Source organism: Molossus molossus, unplaced genomic scaffold (assembly GCF_014108415.1).
Source record: "Molossus molossus isolate mMolMol1 unplaced genomic scaffold, mMolMol1.p scaffold_m16_p_8, whole genome shotgun sequence".
In the NCBI taxonomy this organism is placed as follows: domain Eukaryota; kingdom Metazoa; phylum Chordata; class Mammalia; order Chiroptera; family Molossidae; genus Molossus; species Molossus molossus.
In genome coordinates this window covers 42,018,552-42,035,942 of record NW_023425402.1, presented here as the reverse complement: position 1 = coordinate 42,035,942, position 17,391 = coordinate 42,018,552, and the positions used below count along the sequence as shown (strand labels likewise).

Here is a 17,391-nt window from a genome sequence, read left to right as displayed (position 1 = left end):
CCTTTCAGGTGACTTATTTTGTGGTTTCTATTTATCATGTGTTTTCACTTGCTTTGTTCTTTTCTCCCTTGCCTTTTATTTGTAAAGTTTGCTTACTTTTCCTCCTCCTGACTTGTAAGTTTCTAGATCTTATTTATTTTCTTAAAAATTTTAATGACTCTCTTTAAATTTTATTTTAACAAAATGTAAAATTTTTCTGTGTCTGTATTGTTTTTCAGAACAAAACTAGGACCTTTAACTTCTGAGATATCCTACTCCCATTTTTTTGTAGTGGTTATTGTCTAGAACTATGCTGTCCATTATGGTAGCCAGTAGCTTCACGAGGCTATTAACCACATAAAAAGAATGAGCTGAATTTGAAAATTTTTAATTTTAATCTATTTAAATTTAAAAACTGGTATTAGATTAAGCTAGTGGAAAATTTTAAATGTGTTTGAAACAACCTGGATGTGTAAAACCACTATAACTTTATGAACACTAAATACAGATCAGGTATTCCTGGTGAAAACTTCGCACTTAAGTGGACATGTCCTATCAGTATAAAATACATGTCAAACTTTGAAGATTTAGTACAAAAGTGTTTGTGTAACATCTCAATAATTTGTATATTGATTACATGTTGAAGCAATGAAATTTTAGATATATTTAGTTATATAAAATATTAAAATTAATTTCATCTACTTTTTACTTTTTCAATGTGGTTCTTAGAAAATAAAAAATTACATTATATATTTCTATAGTATAGCACTGATCTAGGATTTTAATTGAAACATTAAAAAATTTATACACACATAAAATAGGTAGTATTATCTATAGGTAATAGTTAATTAGATTTACCAACATATTTTTATGCATTTCTTGTATCCTTACCTTGATCTGGATTCATTTTTTTAATTGCTGAATTTGATCTTTTAGTAATAGGTCCTTATTGAAAGAAAAGCTCTGTTGGTCTTTACAGTATTTTGCCTTCATTCTTGAATGATAGCTGGGTATAGAATTCTAGGTTGACAGTTTTTCTTAGCTCCTTGAACATTACTCCATATTTTCTGACCTTTGTAGTTGCTGGTGAGAAGTAATTTTTTGTAGATTATCCATATTTTAACTCTGATAACTTTTAAGATATTTCCCACTTTCCTTGACATTCTGTAGTTTTATTACAGTATTTCTCAATGTATTTGTTTGTTCTGTTTGTTTCTAGTTTGTTCCTTGGTGTGAGCTTTCAATCTGGAGACTCATGACATCAATTTCAGAATATTCTCAGCTTATTTATGTCTTTGCCTTCCTAATACTACCTCTGTTCTCTGCTTACAAAATAACTATTAGGTATATGTGAGCTTCTCAATTACCCACCATGTCTCCTAACCTCTCTTCCATACTATTCATTTCTTTATTGCTCCTTGTTGCATTCTGAGCTAATTTCTTAGCAGTCTGTGACAATTCCTTATTTCTTTTACTGTCCCTGGTTTAGTGTTTATGTTTCAAGTTTTTCCTCTTTTAATGAGCCTCCTTTTATTTTCAAAATTTGTAATAAAAAAAAAAATTCAACTGCCTGTTGATTTTTGCCAAAGTTCAGGCCTTGTAGCCCAGTTCTTTATCCTCACAGGGTTACCAAGTGTTCAGTAATCAACCTGCCTGCTGACTTGCCCTCAGATCAGCTCTCAGTGGTACTCTAGACTCCCAGAATCCCTATTGTACCTTCCATCTGGCCACCATGTATGTCCCCTACCCTGTGTTGGCTCTCAACTCAGTACCCACGCCAGTTGGGTACTGAAGGAGCCTTGGATATGTGAGTGAGACCTTTTCATTTGACCATGATTCTCTGCCCTCTTGACCATTCTGGGTTCAAACTGGATTAGCATAAACCTGCCCTATCCTGGGGAGTGTGGAAGAACCGCTCTGCCTTGGAATTCCCTGCTCCTCCCCCCATCTTAATCACCTCATTCTTCCCATCAGCCTGCTAGAATATTGAAATACATCTGAGATCATCTATGTACATCTATGTACACCCTCAAGCCTTGTTTCCCCCTTGTCTTTGTTTATACCCCTCACAATCCCTTGAAATAGAAAATTTTGTACTTCTCTTTTAATTCTTTCATTCCATTCCCTCCTTACTATCTCCAGCCTCATGGCTAAATGTAATGTTAGATGGGGGGACAATAAGATAGCCTGAAATGGTTGGTCTTTCTGAAATAGTATACCTGTTAATCTGTGCAATAAAAACAGATGACAAGCTTGCCGGGAATCTGGATGCAAGAGGATGTGTTCAAGTCCAAGACTTTGTTGAATATAATTTTATATTTGATAATTCAGAAGACTCATTAAGAGCTTTTATCTTTTGTTGCATGATGTCTATATAACAATTCTATGAAATGCTCTCCCCAACATCTCTCTTGATCACAAGCATGACCCTTTGAATTGCATCATTATCATTTGTCATTCACAGATGAAGAGACCACCACTGTGATCAAGGCACTGCCGCAGATCACACAGCTCTTAGGTAGAAAGCCAAGATTTAAGCCGGTGTCCTGACCTGCATTTGTGCCATAGTACCTACCACACTGATCCCAGGGTAAAGATCAGTTGGGTTGTTCCCGACTGTAAATGTGTTACATAGAGAGCCCTTGTGGAGAGATTGACAGAGAAACCAGCTTTGCCTCCAGTTGTAGTTCTTCACATCTCTAGTCTTACATTCATTCATCTGAAGGCGTGAATCTTTTCAATTATACCTGTTTTTTTCTATGTGGCATCTTTGCAGGTTTCTCTTTTTCAGTAACTTATATCCAAACATTATTAGGTCAGTGTTTAGAGAGTGATCTCTCACTTATAATATTGTTGTCACTAATTCTGCTTAGAAAAATATGGGAAGTAATGTCATTCAATCATTTTTTATTTTTTAATGTCATTTAACATCAGCAGTAGCTATATGCTGCTTCTTTAAATGCCTGTCAGTAACAGGTAGAGTGTACCCCAGATTTAAATCTACCAACTGGCTTGACAGGTATGAAGGACAGCCCAGCACTCCTTGACAACAGAGGGTCTGGTCTGTGGCCAGAGGGTCAGGTTTGTGAAGTGAGCTGAGGAAGTAAACACAGCCAAATAGACCATCCAGGAATTGTCTTCATACAGTCAGACTTTTTAAGATGTGCCCTCTCTAACTCCGCTGACTGATAGAGTACTGATCTGTGAACCAGACAACCCTGTGCATTAGAGTGGAGAACAGAAAAGGAAAGCTGTTTCCCTTTATGATGTAGGAGGTCCCATGGAGGAGGGAATAGAATTCATCGATTTGGGAAACCAAAGAGAACTCCTTGGATCTGGGAAGTTGTGAAAGGTGAACTGATAGTTGGTGACAGGAAACCCTAGAAAGAAGAGGTTTACTGTGTCCTTTGACTTAAATAAAAACTTTTGTCTTTCTCAAAGACTTTAAATACTTCTGATCTATGTTTTACATATTGTTTTATAAGTTTTTTAATTTAGCATTATTTTATGTGTACTTTCTACGTAGCCACATAGCCTAAATATTTTAATCCCATTACATAGTTACATAGTTTACTTAAACATTTCCAGTAAGTCATTTCCAGTTATTCCATATTAGAAACAGTACAAATAAAACTGTATTTTCTAGAGTCTTTCTTTGAGTACTGGATTGAAAATTGGAATTACTGGGTTATCAGTTCTATGTGTCTTTTTCATATTGCCAGCTTGTTCTTTGAGAACATTAACTGCCATGTCACCTGCCCCACCATACAGTGATCTTACATTTTTATGATCTTACATTTTTTTCTCATTGTATTAAATAAGTTATTACCACATAGCAGTTTTATTTTTGCTAAGTCAAACATTGTGCCAAACATTGGTTTGCTATTTGTATTTTTTCCTGATGGGAATTCTATCCATATCTTGTGTTAAATAGTTTATTTTTTCTAATGGTTTTAATCTTATTGACTTCAGCCAATAAAAATAGATTGAGGTGTATAAAAATACATAAGGGTACTTGGTATGTCATGTAAATCTAACTATATTTTCCCTTTGTATGCAAGCTTGTAAAAGAGGCAGGTTTGAACAGTCACAAGAGTGGGTAGGTGCTGCACACGGCTGGATTAAAATCAGGGAACAAATCAGCTGGGATGGCAACCTCTTGGCTGCCTTATAAGGCTGGGAGTGTAGTACAGGTGCTGGCGTTGATAATGGAAAAATAGTAATATTTTATAGAAGTAGTAAGTATCAAGTCAAGTCATACCAAGAAGTGGGCTAGAAATCAAAGCTAGAAGTATGGGATGAAAATCCGCTTTGCAGTTGGCTTGGGCTTTCCCAGCATCCTGCTCTCATCTCAGAGCATCAAAGCAACTGGATCCCAGGCATCCTTGCCACTGACTGCTGGGTCCCTGTTCTTTACCACAGGGAATCATCAGATGGCTTAGGGTGAATGTACATTGACACTCCTGGTTTAAAATGAGAGCAGTTACGCAGATAAATGCAGTGTGTGTAAACTTACTTTTCCCCACAAAATACCTGTTGGTTTATGTAGTCCAGAGAATTTCAATATCTTTTTTAAAATCTGTCTCTAATGTGTGTTTTCCAATTTAAATACAATTCACTGAAATATATTCTTTCTAGTCTCCAGAGAATACAGAGGGCAAGGATGGATCCAAAGTAACTAAACAGGAGGTAAGTGTATCTTTGACATCCTGTATTTAATTATTTAACTGGAATTTTCAATATTGTTATGACTTTCTGCATCTGAATGAATACTACTCCTGTGCAAGTTGTTGAGACTACATAAGTCAGAGATAAAAGTGTCTCTGTGTAGTCTCCCTTGGCCTAGGTATAATTCAGTTGGGTTCACAGATGAGTCATTTTCCACTTACAGTGTTGTTTATGTTTCTATCTGTCGGTCCTGTTGTCTGTTAAAGCAGATACTGAGAATTCCTTCTGGGCAAAAATCGAGATAATAGGTAAATTCATCAAGGAGAACAAAGTCTGCCTTTCATAGCAAGGAAATCAAAGACTGTTGATTTAATACATTCTCTGCTCCAGTGAGTGAATTATAAATTACTTTTTAGGTTATGAAATTTGCCTAAGAGGAGTCATCTCTAAAGTAAAAAACTATGGAAGGATATACAAGATGTTAAAATATTAAAGTTGGGTTTTTAAATCAGAAAAATTCTTAATTAGGCAAAATTCAAAGAAGCTCTGTGTTAAAATACAGAAACCTCCCAACAGCTAGGAACTGGGAATGCTTGCATTTGACCCTCCCTGGTACAATCATGAACTTCTACAAGGGGATAGGTGAAAAGTAGCAAGTGAGATGGTAACTATGGTAATGGCCATTCACTTTTGCATGGAGTTTGCAGTGTGTTGAAAAGCTGTGGCTCTTACTGTTGAACTTATAAACTAAAATGGGTCATGAGAGAGATTAAAAACAATTGTGGCCCTGGCCAGTTTGGCTTAGTGGTTAGAACGTTGGCCTGTGGTCCAGAGAGACCCGGGTTTGGTTCCCGCTAAGGGCACGTACCTCAGTTGCAGTTTGTCCCTGGCCCTGGTTGGGTCATGTGGGTGGCAACCACTCGATGTATCCCTTTCACATTGATGTTTCTCTCTCTCTCTCTTCCTCTCTCTCCCTCCCACTCTGTCTGAACAAGAAATGAAAAATGTCCTCAGGTGAGGATAAAAAAAACTAGTTACAGATTCTTTGATTGGGTGATTTTGTATTGTGGATAATAATTCAGAGGAGTTTATCGTGATAGTAAAATCCTCGCACAGGATTTGTACAAGGAAATTTATTCTGCTAAATGGAAAATCTTTAACAGAATCTATAAAAAAATAATTTAAAAGCAAAACGAAACTGCCTATAACCACATCCCCATCATTCACTTACCTAGCATTCAGTCTAATAGTTTGGGAGGTAAAGTTTTTGATCCAAAATCAAGTCACTGTACAAATGACAGAACCATCCAAAGAATGATGAACTTCTGAATTTTCTTGAAAATGGAAAAATATGATTTGTAAGACAGTTGGTATTTAATGAACCTTAATGTTTTTGGATTTAGGTATGAAATGCAATAGGGTTTCTCCTTAGTGACTGCTATTGAAATTAATCTGTCAGTCAGAAAACCTAGAAACCATTGCACACAGTAGTGCTTGGATAGTGAAAACAGTCTTTCCAATCTTTCTTCACTAAAAAGCAATCAAGCTGGTTAGAATATATGTAAAAGAACTTTGCTTATACAGCTGTCTCATGCATATTATTTTGGCCCTGGAATTTTTATTTATATTACAGGCACCCCTTGTTTTGTCATACACTTTATTGTGCTTTGCAGGTCTTGCATTTTTCATACTTTGAAGGTTTGTGGCAACTGCTGAAAGCTCAGATGATGATAGGCATCTTTTAGCAATAAAGTATTTTTATTAAGGTATGTGCATTGTTTTTATAGGCATAATGCTATTATTGCACACTTAATAGACTGCAGTATAGTGTAAACATACCTTTTATATGGACTGGGAAATCAAAAATTGTGTGACACTTTATTGAGATATTCACTTTATTGTGGTTCTGAGAGGTATGCCTGTATTATTACTTTTAATATTCTATTTTTATATTATTATTTGTTTTCTATTATTGCTAACAAAAATCCTTCCTAGATAAGATTTCACCTGTCATTTAAACCAAAACCAAATGTAAACTCATGATATTCCTTCAAGACATCAGCACAATTGTTTGAAAAGTGAAAAGGTCGGTGGGTTAGCTAGTGATTTAGGGTTTAGGGTAAGAATTGTCAGACAGTATATTGACTAATTTTACCCCCACTGAATTGTTTGAATTTTCTAGTTACAAAGGATTTGAAAAGCCTCTGTCTCTGCCATGATATTTGAAGAGTGTGGTGCAGAATTAAGTATTTGGATAATAAATGACCCAAACAATATATTACAGTCATTATACTCAGCAGTTTCTACAGCCCTTTCACATACATTATTTTATCTGATCCTTACAGTAACCCTAAAATGAGGGCAGAGCAGATTCATTCCTTGATAGAAATGTACTGAGCACCCATAATGTACCAAGCATTTTTCTAGGCTTTGCAGAGTCCACAGTGAACAAAAGAAGCAAAAGTCTCTGACTTCATGGAGCTTCCATTTTAGCAGGGGGGAGAGAGAGTAAAATAAAATAGGTGGATATTTGCTGTTAAGGAAAATGAAACAAGGAAAGCGAATAGTGAATGTCATAGAAGTGCTGTGTTTGATAATAGGCAGATGTTATTACAGTCGGCCCTCGTTTATCACGGTTAATCAGTTCCAGACTCTACCACGATAAATGAATTTCCGTGAAGTAGGAGTCTTTATTTATATACAGTATCTTCATTTTCACTAATACAGTGTCCTCCGAGACATATATGATTTTCCCCATGTGTCACCACTTGTGAATTGCAAAACCAGAAAAGATATCTGAATGTCCTGATTCAACGTCCTCTGTCCTCATGCCCCTTTTGTGATAATCATAAAAATCTGATTATTCAGTGCTTTTTCTCTGCCAAGGCTCTGACTTACATCTTTTCCTACCTTCCAGTTTTGCAAAGAAGGTCATTGCTATTTAGTTCCTCATTTGTGTTTTGAAATTAAAAGCAACTTGAATTTTGGGTTTTGTTTGGAAGTACATGGTCAGGCTCAGGTACATTAAGAAATCTCATAAAAATAAACATACTTTCAAATCCGGTGAAATCACCACTATGTTTCAAGCAGTGTTCAGCAAAGTCCAGTAATTCTGCTTGAATCTAGCTCTCTCTACCCCAGTGAACTTTGTCATAGCAAGACTAGATGTCCATGTTGCACAAAAGTAAAAGACTCCATGTCTTTCAGAGTAGCCTTGGAGAATTTTCTCCAACCCGGGGAGTGATCAGCTAATCAGCAAATGCTTACTGAATAATTCCGTTGTGCCCAGCACCTGTATACCACAGTGACAAGTCATGACATTGTTTCTGTACCTCTTTTGAGGACCTATCATTCTAAAGATTTTTTAAAATATGTTTTTATTGATTTTTGAGAGAGAGAAAGGGAGAGCAAGATAGAAACATCCATCGGCTGCAAGCCCAAAACCTGGGCATGTGCCCAGACTGGAAATCGAACTGGGACCGCTCAATCCACCGAACAACACTCAATCCACTGAGTCACACTGGCCAGGCGGTGACCTATCATTCTAAAAGCCGTCCTTCCTTCCCTGAGGACCATTCTTTTGGCCACTTTTCCTGGGATTTACAATCCATAAATCACGAGAAACTCTTACTATCTTTTCATAGAGGTCCTGCCCAGTAGCCTGAGTCTCAAATGAATACTTCAAATTCAAGTGTTTCCAAGAGGAATAAAATAGCAGTCTAGTCTATTTAATATCTAATAATATAGTCCAGTCACTTACAGATTTTAAGGCTGTGAAGCTAATGAAACTTTCCAGAAGGTACACACACTTGCATGTGCACCCAGTTCTGCGGACTGCATGCAAGGTTCGCCTCAGCCTCCACTGTTTGCAGCGAAAAAGAAAATCTCTTCTCATGGTTCCCAGAAAGGAAAATTTAAGAAAATTCTTTTTTTTTTCTTTCTTTCTTTTTTTTTATAGCATAGAAAGAAGAGCTGGTAAATTGTAGGCAGGAAGTCATAAAATGATTTTACAGTAAAAGATGTGCATTTTAGAGATTAGGTACTTTAGACAGTCCAGAAAAGCAAACTTTGTTTTTCCATTAATTTCATAGGCTTTTCATTTTGCAACTCTTGTACTGACCTGAATTATCAAAGGCTGGTGAGTCTTTGCATCAGAACAGCTTGCAGGCCCTGCAGAGCAGTGCTTTGTTCGGAAAGTCTCTCTGGAAATCCCAAAGGGCTCCCCGACATCACCCTGCCTCTTCACGTTTGGGTGTTCACATGGGAGGAAAGGAGCGAGAGTATGAGTGGGGGAATTTTCACATGAGTTGGCCTCACTTCAGCGTTTATCAGGACAGCTAGTTGTCGGATACAGAAGTACTTATGAGTAATGGTTGACATACTTGGCCCCTTTTCAGGCCCCAAAATGAATAGTACCTGACCAGGTATAAGCATGTCTCAGAGATATAGCAGGTTTGGTTCTAGACCACGACCATCAAGTGACTATTACAATAAAGCAAGTCACATGAATTGTTTTGTTTCTCAGTGTATATAAAAGTCATATTTATGTCCTGGCCTGGTGGCTTAGTTAATAACAGCGTCGTGCTGTGCACCAAAAGATTGTGGGTTCGACTCTCAGTCAGGTACTTATAGGAGGCAACCAATTGATGTTTCTCTCTCACATGAATGTTTCTCCACCCTTCCTTTCTCTCTAAAAATCAATAAAAATATATCCTCGGGTGAGGATTTTGAAAAAGTTTTATTTACACTATACTGTAATGTATTAAGTGTGCAATAGCATTATGCCTAAAAAACAATGTACCTACCTTAACTTTAAAAGACTTCATTGCTATAAAATGCTAACGATCACTGGAGCCTTCAGTGAGTCATGATCTTTTGCCGGTAGAGGGTCTTGCTTGGTGTTAATGAAAACACAGTCATCTGCGAAGTGCAGTAAAATGAGACAGTGATCTTGACACCTCTCCCAAGGTCAAACTTGCTGTACATTTCTTAGTGTTCACCTTCTAGTTTATTGAGGGACCCCGCTAGGCATTGGAGCTATGGAAATGTTAGAGAAGATGGTCCTGTGCAGAAGGGGCAGACACGACACAGATGAGGTGAATGGTGAGGTAAGGCCAGCAGGGTACACAGATGTTGACACAAAGTCGACAGGGGTTCAGATAAGGTCTGGTCACCCCTCTTTAGCATGGAGTCTGCCACTCGTCCTCTCAGAGAGTATCTTCCTGAGCACTCTGTGCTGGCTGCACTTTATTGTGAGATAGGATGGGTAGTTGTTGAGGCCACACAGAAGTGTCAAAGCTGAGCTCTGTTCGGTACCTGGCGGGTGCTCATTGCTCCTCCATGCTCTGGCTCCATGTTGAAGAAGCACAAGTCACCCTCTTGCTGCCGGTTTAACTGATAATGTTGCCGTTTCTTCAGTAATACCCAATTTATGCAACTCATCATCCTGGGAAAGGCATCACAGAATTTGGGTTCTGGTTCCCAGTGACGCGTGGTGCGTTGTTACGATAACCCTAACACGCCGTGGTATCCCCTGGGGAGCTTCCCACACTGTGTGCTGAGGGGTGCATCCTCTTTCCCTATGCAGTGACTGTGTGTCACAGTCACCACTTAGCCTGAGCTGTCCCCTGGTCTCAGCACATTCTGCTAGCTGGCCTCAAGTCCAGCTGTGATCTTTCCTTGAGACCCAGGGTTAAAATTATTCATGAAGGCTCTGGCCCTTCATTTTCTTTCTGTAGTTTAAAGAAAGATGAGTTTAGCTTCCTGTGGCTATTTTCAGCAAGAATTTCTTAGATGTAGAGATGGCAAGAAATATTTCCTCCAGTTTTGCCTGACCAGCTGACCTAGACCGACCTAAGCACAGCTTCAAGAATTTCATAATTCTTTGCACTCATGGCATGGGCTGCTGCTGATCATTTTTCTGACCCTCTTAAAAAATTATTTGAGACATTTAAGCTATTATAATAAGGCAAAGTCTGCACAAAGCAGCAAGACTTAGGGAAAAGCTGGAGTTCCATTTTTTGAGCAAACGTTGAGTATGTACAATATGTTAGGTGGCATACTCTTCTACTGGAGTAAAGCAGCGAATAAAAAGTATGGAGTATTTACTTCTAGGACACATTAAAGAAAGGCAGTTATACTTTTAGACTGTGAAATCCCTTGGGGAGCCATCTTTTGCTGATGGTAAGTACAATATCAGTTCTGAATGCTTATTTCTGAAATGCCTAGAAGAGTTGTTATTTTTTTTATTATTAATATTTTTTTCTTCATTGATTTTAGAGAGAGGAAAGGAGAGGGAGAGAGATAGAAACATTGATGAGAGAGAACATCGATTGGCTGCTTCCTGCATGCCCCCCACTGGGGATCGGGCCCACAACCTGGGCATGTGCCCTGACCAGGAATCGAACCGGCAACCTCCTGGTGCATGGTTCAACACTCAACCAGTGCGCCACACCGGTCGGGCAAGAGTTCTGTTATTTAAAAATTTTTTGCCATCTCATTTGCTACCTTGCACCGTTACTGAAGAAGAAGATTTCCTGAACAACATCCGTCTCAATACAGTTTCTCTCTAAATTTTCTAAATTTCCAAATTAAAAGAAAAAATTAATGAACTTTGTTCTCCATTTAAATCTTTAAACATATGCATTTAGTAGAGAAATAAATGTGTTTATTTTGTTACAGGTAAAAGGAAACCTTTCTCATTAACTGCCTAAGACTTGTAGTCATTCTCTTTTCTAATGTAGTAATAAGACTGGGAACTTCTGCTATTTTGATTTCTGCACAGTAATGCAAGTCTGTTGTATTAACTTATAAGCTTTAGTTCCATAGGTAAGGAGCAAGAGTCAGACTGGAAATCAGTTCTTAAATAGCACCTCAGTGTTCCTGCTGTCTGTTTTATCCCAGAAGTAGAGATAATGGTTCAGAGCCTGAATTTCATCTTCCTTTTCTTTCCTTACTCATCAGGAGAGGCCATTTCTTTGACCAGGTGCCCACACCTCTTCAGAAACATCCTCTTGAACATTCGGGTGGCCAGGGTTACTTGGGGTGCTGCACTGCACTCACCTGGAGAGGGTGATAAGAGCCATACATTATATTCTTTCAACAAATATAAGATATTAAGAAAGAATTTTTAAAAGTCAACTTGGCTGTGTAGAATCACTAAAAAATACGCATTTTTCCATTTCCTTTGTAGCCCACGAGACGGTCTGCCAGGTTGTCAGCGGTGAGTACTTTAGAAACCCCTGGTGTTAGTTCCTGTGAGTTCAGGTTTCTTCCCCCTGTCCAGAGCACAGGAGCAGAAGGAAGGTTAAATGTTTCCTGAGTTTTTTGGAAATTACGTGGGTCACAATATATAGCAAATTCAACCATTGTTGCCAAGCAGTTCCCTTGATCAGATGTGTGGGTGACAGACTGGCCAGCCCCATTACCAGGAATGTAAAGCACAGGAAGTTTGATATTGCTACGTCTCTGAAACCAAAGAAGTACCTTAAGCAAAGTTGCAGCCTTCTGAGTCTACCTATGATGAGCTAAAGTGGACAAGAATTCTGATTTTCTGTCTACAACTCATATTTTAGTCAGAATGTTCTAAAAGTTATCTTACTACAAACACTGTAGCCTCATTTCAGAACTGTAAGATCTTTATAAAAGTAATGATTCCACTTTGCCACTTGGAGCCTTCTTCTGTGGGCCAGGCCCAGGGAAGAGACGAGGATAGATCCCTGAAGCAGGGACGGGCAGGTGTGCCAGGCCTGGCAATGAGCATGCTCCGGCCCTTCTCACCACACAGCTCCTCGCTGGCTCTCGTGTGCCTGTCTGCTGCCTGCTGACTGTTGTCCACTCTCCATTCTGCCAAGACGGGGACTGGCTGTCTGGTGGAGGATTTGGTTAAAACACCAGCAGCCCACACTGCCCACTGAGATGTAGGGGAAAGGCATTGACCTCTTGGCTGACAACTTATATCCCCATAGTAGATAGTACAGATTTCCCCAAATTTGGCCTTTGGGGAAAGCATGAATTTCCTTCTCAGCCAACACCCATGCCTGGAGCAGACTAGGACGTCAGAGTCACAAGGTCAGAGTGTAACTGAGTTTGAGTTGAGTGAGCCAGTGTTTCACGGGAGCCCCAGCCTAAGGAAGTGATAGCAGAGTCACCAGGAAGATTTAAGAGCTGGGAAATGCAGGGTGTGTACACAGTTAATCCAGATTTCCTCAGAAACCCCGCGAAAGATGGTGTGCTGTGTCTAATAGTAACTTTCAGCATGGCTCAGAAGTTAGTTTAAACTCTTTTTAGGCTGAACTATAGATTTTACTAAAAGCCACTTTATTCCATGGATCTCTGGCCCATTAAGGGAATAGACTTTGTAAATCAAATAATACCCAAAATCTAAAACAAAAACAAGACTTTTCTTGAGCACCAGGAACCGCCTGAGGTTCTTGCCCAAGGCGCTGGCGCAGAACCTCCTGGGAGGTGGGGCTAAGCACTGCAGCCGCCTCATTCCTGTCCCATCAAAACCCGTGAGTGCTGAGTCGGGGACAAAGGCTGTCTTACAGAAGATAATATAAAAGGAAATTATTTGCTGTAAATTGAGAAAAATAAGTGTAAAGACAATATATCAAAACCCAAATTAAAGTTTTTAAATCCTGAAGATTTAGGAGCCATGCAAGCTTGCAAGCAGCTGTATTTGGGGAGCAGAATACAGATTTAGAGTGGTAAGAAGATTAATAAAACACCCCTTACTCTTCAAGCTCAGTTTTCTTTTTTTATTTTAAGGTCTTCTAACAGACAGTCTTCAGGAATTTAACTGTCTACAAGTTTACTTTAAGCCCTTCATGAAAAGAGCCAGTTTCAAAGTGAGCCTGAAACACCTGGAGGCCTTGGGGAAGAACATGTATTTTTCTCCACACGGGGAGACCACAGCCAGTGTTTTCTGTTTAAAAACCATACCCTCCTAGCGCCAGGAGAGATATACGCTTATTTTTTTCTAACTCCATGAGAGAAATATTTGCCCTAAAACAGCCAGGGTTAAACTGGTTATTTTTCCCAGCGTCCCTGGTGCCCAGGTTCGCAGGGCCCTGGGATGCGCCAAGGCCGAGGGCCTGTGTGGAGGGAGCTGTGGCCGCAGGGCAGGCAGACGCTGCTCACGGGAATGGGAAGGAGAACCATCCAAGGCAACAGAAAAGAGTTGCCAAGTGAGCTCTCTGGCTAATAAGATCTGTGAAAAATCTTAAACTTTGGGGCTAACAGTGGAGATTTTGTCATTGTCATCATGTCAATAGAAAACTCTAGGGATAAGATGAGCCCAGCATCTGGGTGGGCAAGGGATTCTTTCCACCTTGAGCTGGCATTGGAGATGATGAAAGTGGGAGGACACTTGGCTCCAGAACCTGAAATCTACATCAGAGGTGAAAGGATTTGGAAATGCTTTTGAAATTCTTCACAGGCAGCAGTCTTCATTACCGGATGGGCTTTGCCTGTGATTGTGCTGTGATTTCTAGACTGTTGGGAAGGCGAGTGTGACTGAATTCATTGAGTCATTTGGCCGACAGCCTGAGTCATTCCTCTTGCTGCTGCGCTGTGATAAAAGGAAGTACAGAGACATCAGAGATAGAAGCTTAAACCCATTCCCGGAGAGCTATTCTGGACTCAGGAATAATGAGTCGGCTTTTAAATCTCACCTGCCGTTAACTTGAGAACCTAGGATGAAAATAGTTATGAAATTGCAGAGATCTTTATGCTGTTAGCTGATGCTGAAAATAGAATGAAATATATTTTAAATACACAAAAATCATAGTCAAAATGGACTGTTGTCTTTTGTAGCCTTTTTGTGTTCATGTTGGTGCTGAGGGTTGTCTTTGTCTGTGTTTGTATAATTTAATTTATCTTTGCAGAAACCTGCTCCACCAAAACCTGAACCGAAACCAAGAAAAACATCTGCTAAGGTAAGAGGTGCTCCCACTCCCACTTTGGCTTTTTAAACAATGAATAAATTATAATTTCATATCCAAAAGTCATCCGAGGAAAGATCACATTTAATGCTTCAGGCTAAACGTACTGACTAGAAAACTGTTACCCCTGCTAAAGGGTTTCTCAACGGGCATAAAGCACAGTTTTATGCTTTGACCAGGAATGTGTTTTCCATCTGGTCAATAAAGTGAAGAAAGTCAGCACACACTGCTCTGAGAAGCCTCATGTCCAAGGGGGTTTGGTACTTCCTTCTGAACGTGCCGTTCACACGGTGCTCAGAGGGGCCGAGCCTGGCCAACAGCCCGAGCAATTGGGGCTCTGACTCCACATCACTGGCCTTAGTAGGCCAGTCTGATATTTCATGGTAACCACATAATAATTAATACTAGCAAATAATTAATACCAGCAAACATTTATGTGGCCCTTATACTATGCCAGAGCCTGCTTGGTTGCGTTTCTCATAGAACCTGCACATCAGCCCTACTGAGGTAGGTATAAACAACCCGTTTCGCTGATGAGGACACAAAAGCACAGAAACTGACCCCCAAATGGCTTTTTTTCTACCCTGCCCTTCAGAGCATTGTCTCTTGTTGTGAATTGTTTGAAACTATGTGTATTGTGGTCTGTGTAGGTGATTCAGAAGCAGAACTCACTTCTGTAGCTTGACCTTAAAATTAGGATCTGGGTCTTCATTTTCAAGTTCTCTCTCGGCTCCCTAGTCACTCAAGCCCACGTGCCCACGTGCAGTGTTTCGCTTGCTGGGTTCTTCCCCAGCTTTGCCTTGTCCTCCACCAGCTGCTGCTGTTCTTTCCACAGCAGGGCCACTTCTCACTTCATCAAGAGAGGAGGTCCACCGAAACAAATACGAGGGGAATCGTCGTGTTTTCCCAGAAGGGAAGGTCCACTGGACTCTAAGCAGCCTGTGGCATTTTCAGAGACTCCGTAGAACTCAGTTGATGCCCAGCAAAATTGTTTCCATTTTCCCCAAAAGTCACCGTGTTGGCCATGGTTGTGCTTTACCTTGTGTTTAGATGGAGACTGACTGATTTTAGCTAACAGCACACCATGTCTAACATACTCTGTCTGTGCTTTGATCCTCTGCTAGAAAGAACCTGGAACAAAGGTTAACAAAGGTGCTAAAGGGAAGAAGGAGGAGAAGCAGGAAGCTGGAAAGGAAGGTACTGCACCATCTGAAAATGGTGAAACTAAAGTTGAAGAGGTACTTTGCATAAATACCTCCCACTGATTGAATCAGTGTCTTAAGAAATTGCTGGATCCTTCAGCTGGTGATAGCATGTTCTTAATGTCTCTTTTCATTGCCTGTGATGTTATTGCAGATCCACATCTCTCGCTCAACTGTTAGTGTCTCAACCTCCAGAGGTACCCCACCCAGCACACTGTCAGTAAAGGGGCAGATTGAAACAGTGAGAGTTAAGGGTACAGTAGAAAATTCTGCATGTTTGCAGTGACTAGCATCAGATAGTGGTGTGGTGGTGTTTATTATGAACAGTGGGAGCTTGCAGGGAAAGCTGCTGTGGTTGTTTGAAAAGCAGAGAGCAACAAATGCAGCAGAGTGTTTGCATAATGTATTCCTGCCTTGTCTGTTTGACACCCAGAGCTGAAATAGGTTTTGTGGTAGAGCTACTAAAAAACAGATGTTCTAAAGTGTGTGTGTTGGTGGGGTGGACTTTTATTTGGCTTATAGTAGGTTTAATAGTAACTATATTGTTGTTTTTCTTTTTTCACCCACAGGTACAGAAAACTGAATCTGTAGATATCGAAGGAAAATGAATTGTCATGAGAAATTGGGGTTGATTTTATGTACCTCTTGGGACAACTTTTAAAAGCTATTTTTACCAAGTTTTTGTAAATGCTAATTTTTTAGAACTCTACTAGTTGGCATACAAAAATATATAAGGATGGACATTTTACCTTCTCATAATCTTTTTGGAAATTTCCATCATCCTCAAGTAAAATAAATTTAATATTGGAAGCTGTGTGTAAAATGGATTCAGCATTCCATGAATTTGCTTTAACATTTTAGTCCTGTGCATACTGTGGTGTTTTTACTGTGCATATTGAATTTTTCACGCAGTTTTTCTAGAGCAATAATCAGTGGTGCTTTTGTACCTAGGTTTATGTGATTTTAATGAAACATGGATAGTTGTGGCCATCTGCTGACTATTTGTGGTTTAAAATAAAAGGTTTTCTTGCCTGCAAAATACCTGCCTCTTAGTAATGTTTTTACTAAATTAAGTCAGTGTTTCATTTTATTGTTGCGGAAGAGGTAAAGAATGTCTACAGTCTGTGCCCTGATGGAATCTCTAATAAGTCAAATAGAATTGTTTCTTAATTTTCTGTCATTAAAAAAAATTTCATTTTAATAAAGTCATCTGTGAGTGCTGAGGTAGAATTACATCTAATACACTTCATACCAGAAGTGGCCTGCAATGATTACCATGTATAAAACTTAATAAAACATCACCTTTTTTCAAAGTCCTTTTAAACAGAATTCTGCTAAAACAGAACAAGTGACAAAGCATAAACTCAGGCTCATCCTTGAAAATTTCCCACTTTCAAAATAATACTGAGTCACATTTGTACTAAAATACTTTCCCATTCCTTGAGCACTTCACAGCTTTGAAAACACTTTACCCAGCATGACCACATTTCAGCCTTGGGTCAGCCTAAGAAAGGAGTTGGCATAGGAATTATTAGAGCTCCTTTCTAGGCTAAGAAATAGGGACATGGAGAGTATTTGACTTACTTCAGGCTCATGAG

At 39.4% G+C, this 17,391-nt stretch overlaps 1 protein-coding gene and 1 long non-coding RNA gene across 7 annotated transcripts in view; one reads left to right on the top strand and one right to left on the bottom strand.

The window, feature by feature from the left end:
• The window catches only part of HMGN3 (high mobility group nucleosomal binding domain 3), a 31,058-nt gene extending 14,226 nt beyond the window's left edge, over nucleotides 1-16,832 (top strand). Inside the window, exons 2-7 of one of the 6 annotated variants that reach the window (XM_036248383.1) lie at nucleotides 4,618-4,668; nucleotides 11,840-11,869; nucleotides 14,535-14,585; nucleotides 15,716-15,829; nucleotides 15,948-16,047; nucleotides 16,363-16,832. In XM_036248383.1, coding sequence (XP_036104276.1) covers nucleotides 4,618-4,668; nucleotides 11,840-11,869; nucleotides 14,535-14,585; nucleotides 15,716-15,829; nucleotides 15,948-16,047; nucleotides 16,363-16,376 — 360 coding nt within the window. In that variant the 3' untranslated portion in view covers nucleotides 16,377-16,832. Of the gene's footprint in view, nucleotides 1-4,617; nucleotides 4,669-11,839; nucleotides 11,870-14,534; nucleotides 14,586-15,715; nucleotides 15,830-15,947; nucleotides 16,313-16,362 lie in introns of those variants that run through there. The other 5 variants (XM_036248384.1, XM_036248386.1, XM_036248385.1 and 2 more) reach the window with 5 other exon arrangements.
• LOC118621100 lies at nucleotides 8,763-10,076 on the bottom strand. Its single transcript, XR_004957622.1, has 3 exons — nucleotides 9,964-10,076; nucleotides 9,453-9,567; nucleotides 8,763-8,887 (listed from the first exon to the last, which is right to left on the bottom strand). It is a non-coding gene; the product is annotated as an uncharacterized LOC118621100 (long non-coding RNA).
• Nucleotides 16,833-17,391: the final 559 nt, after the last annotated feature.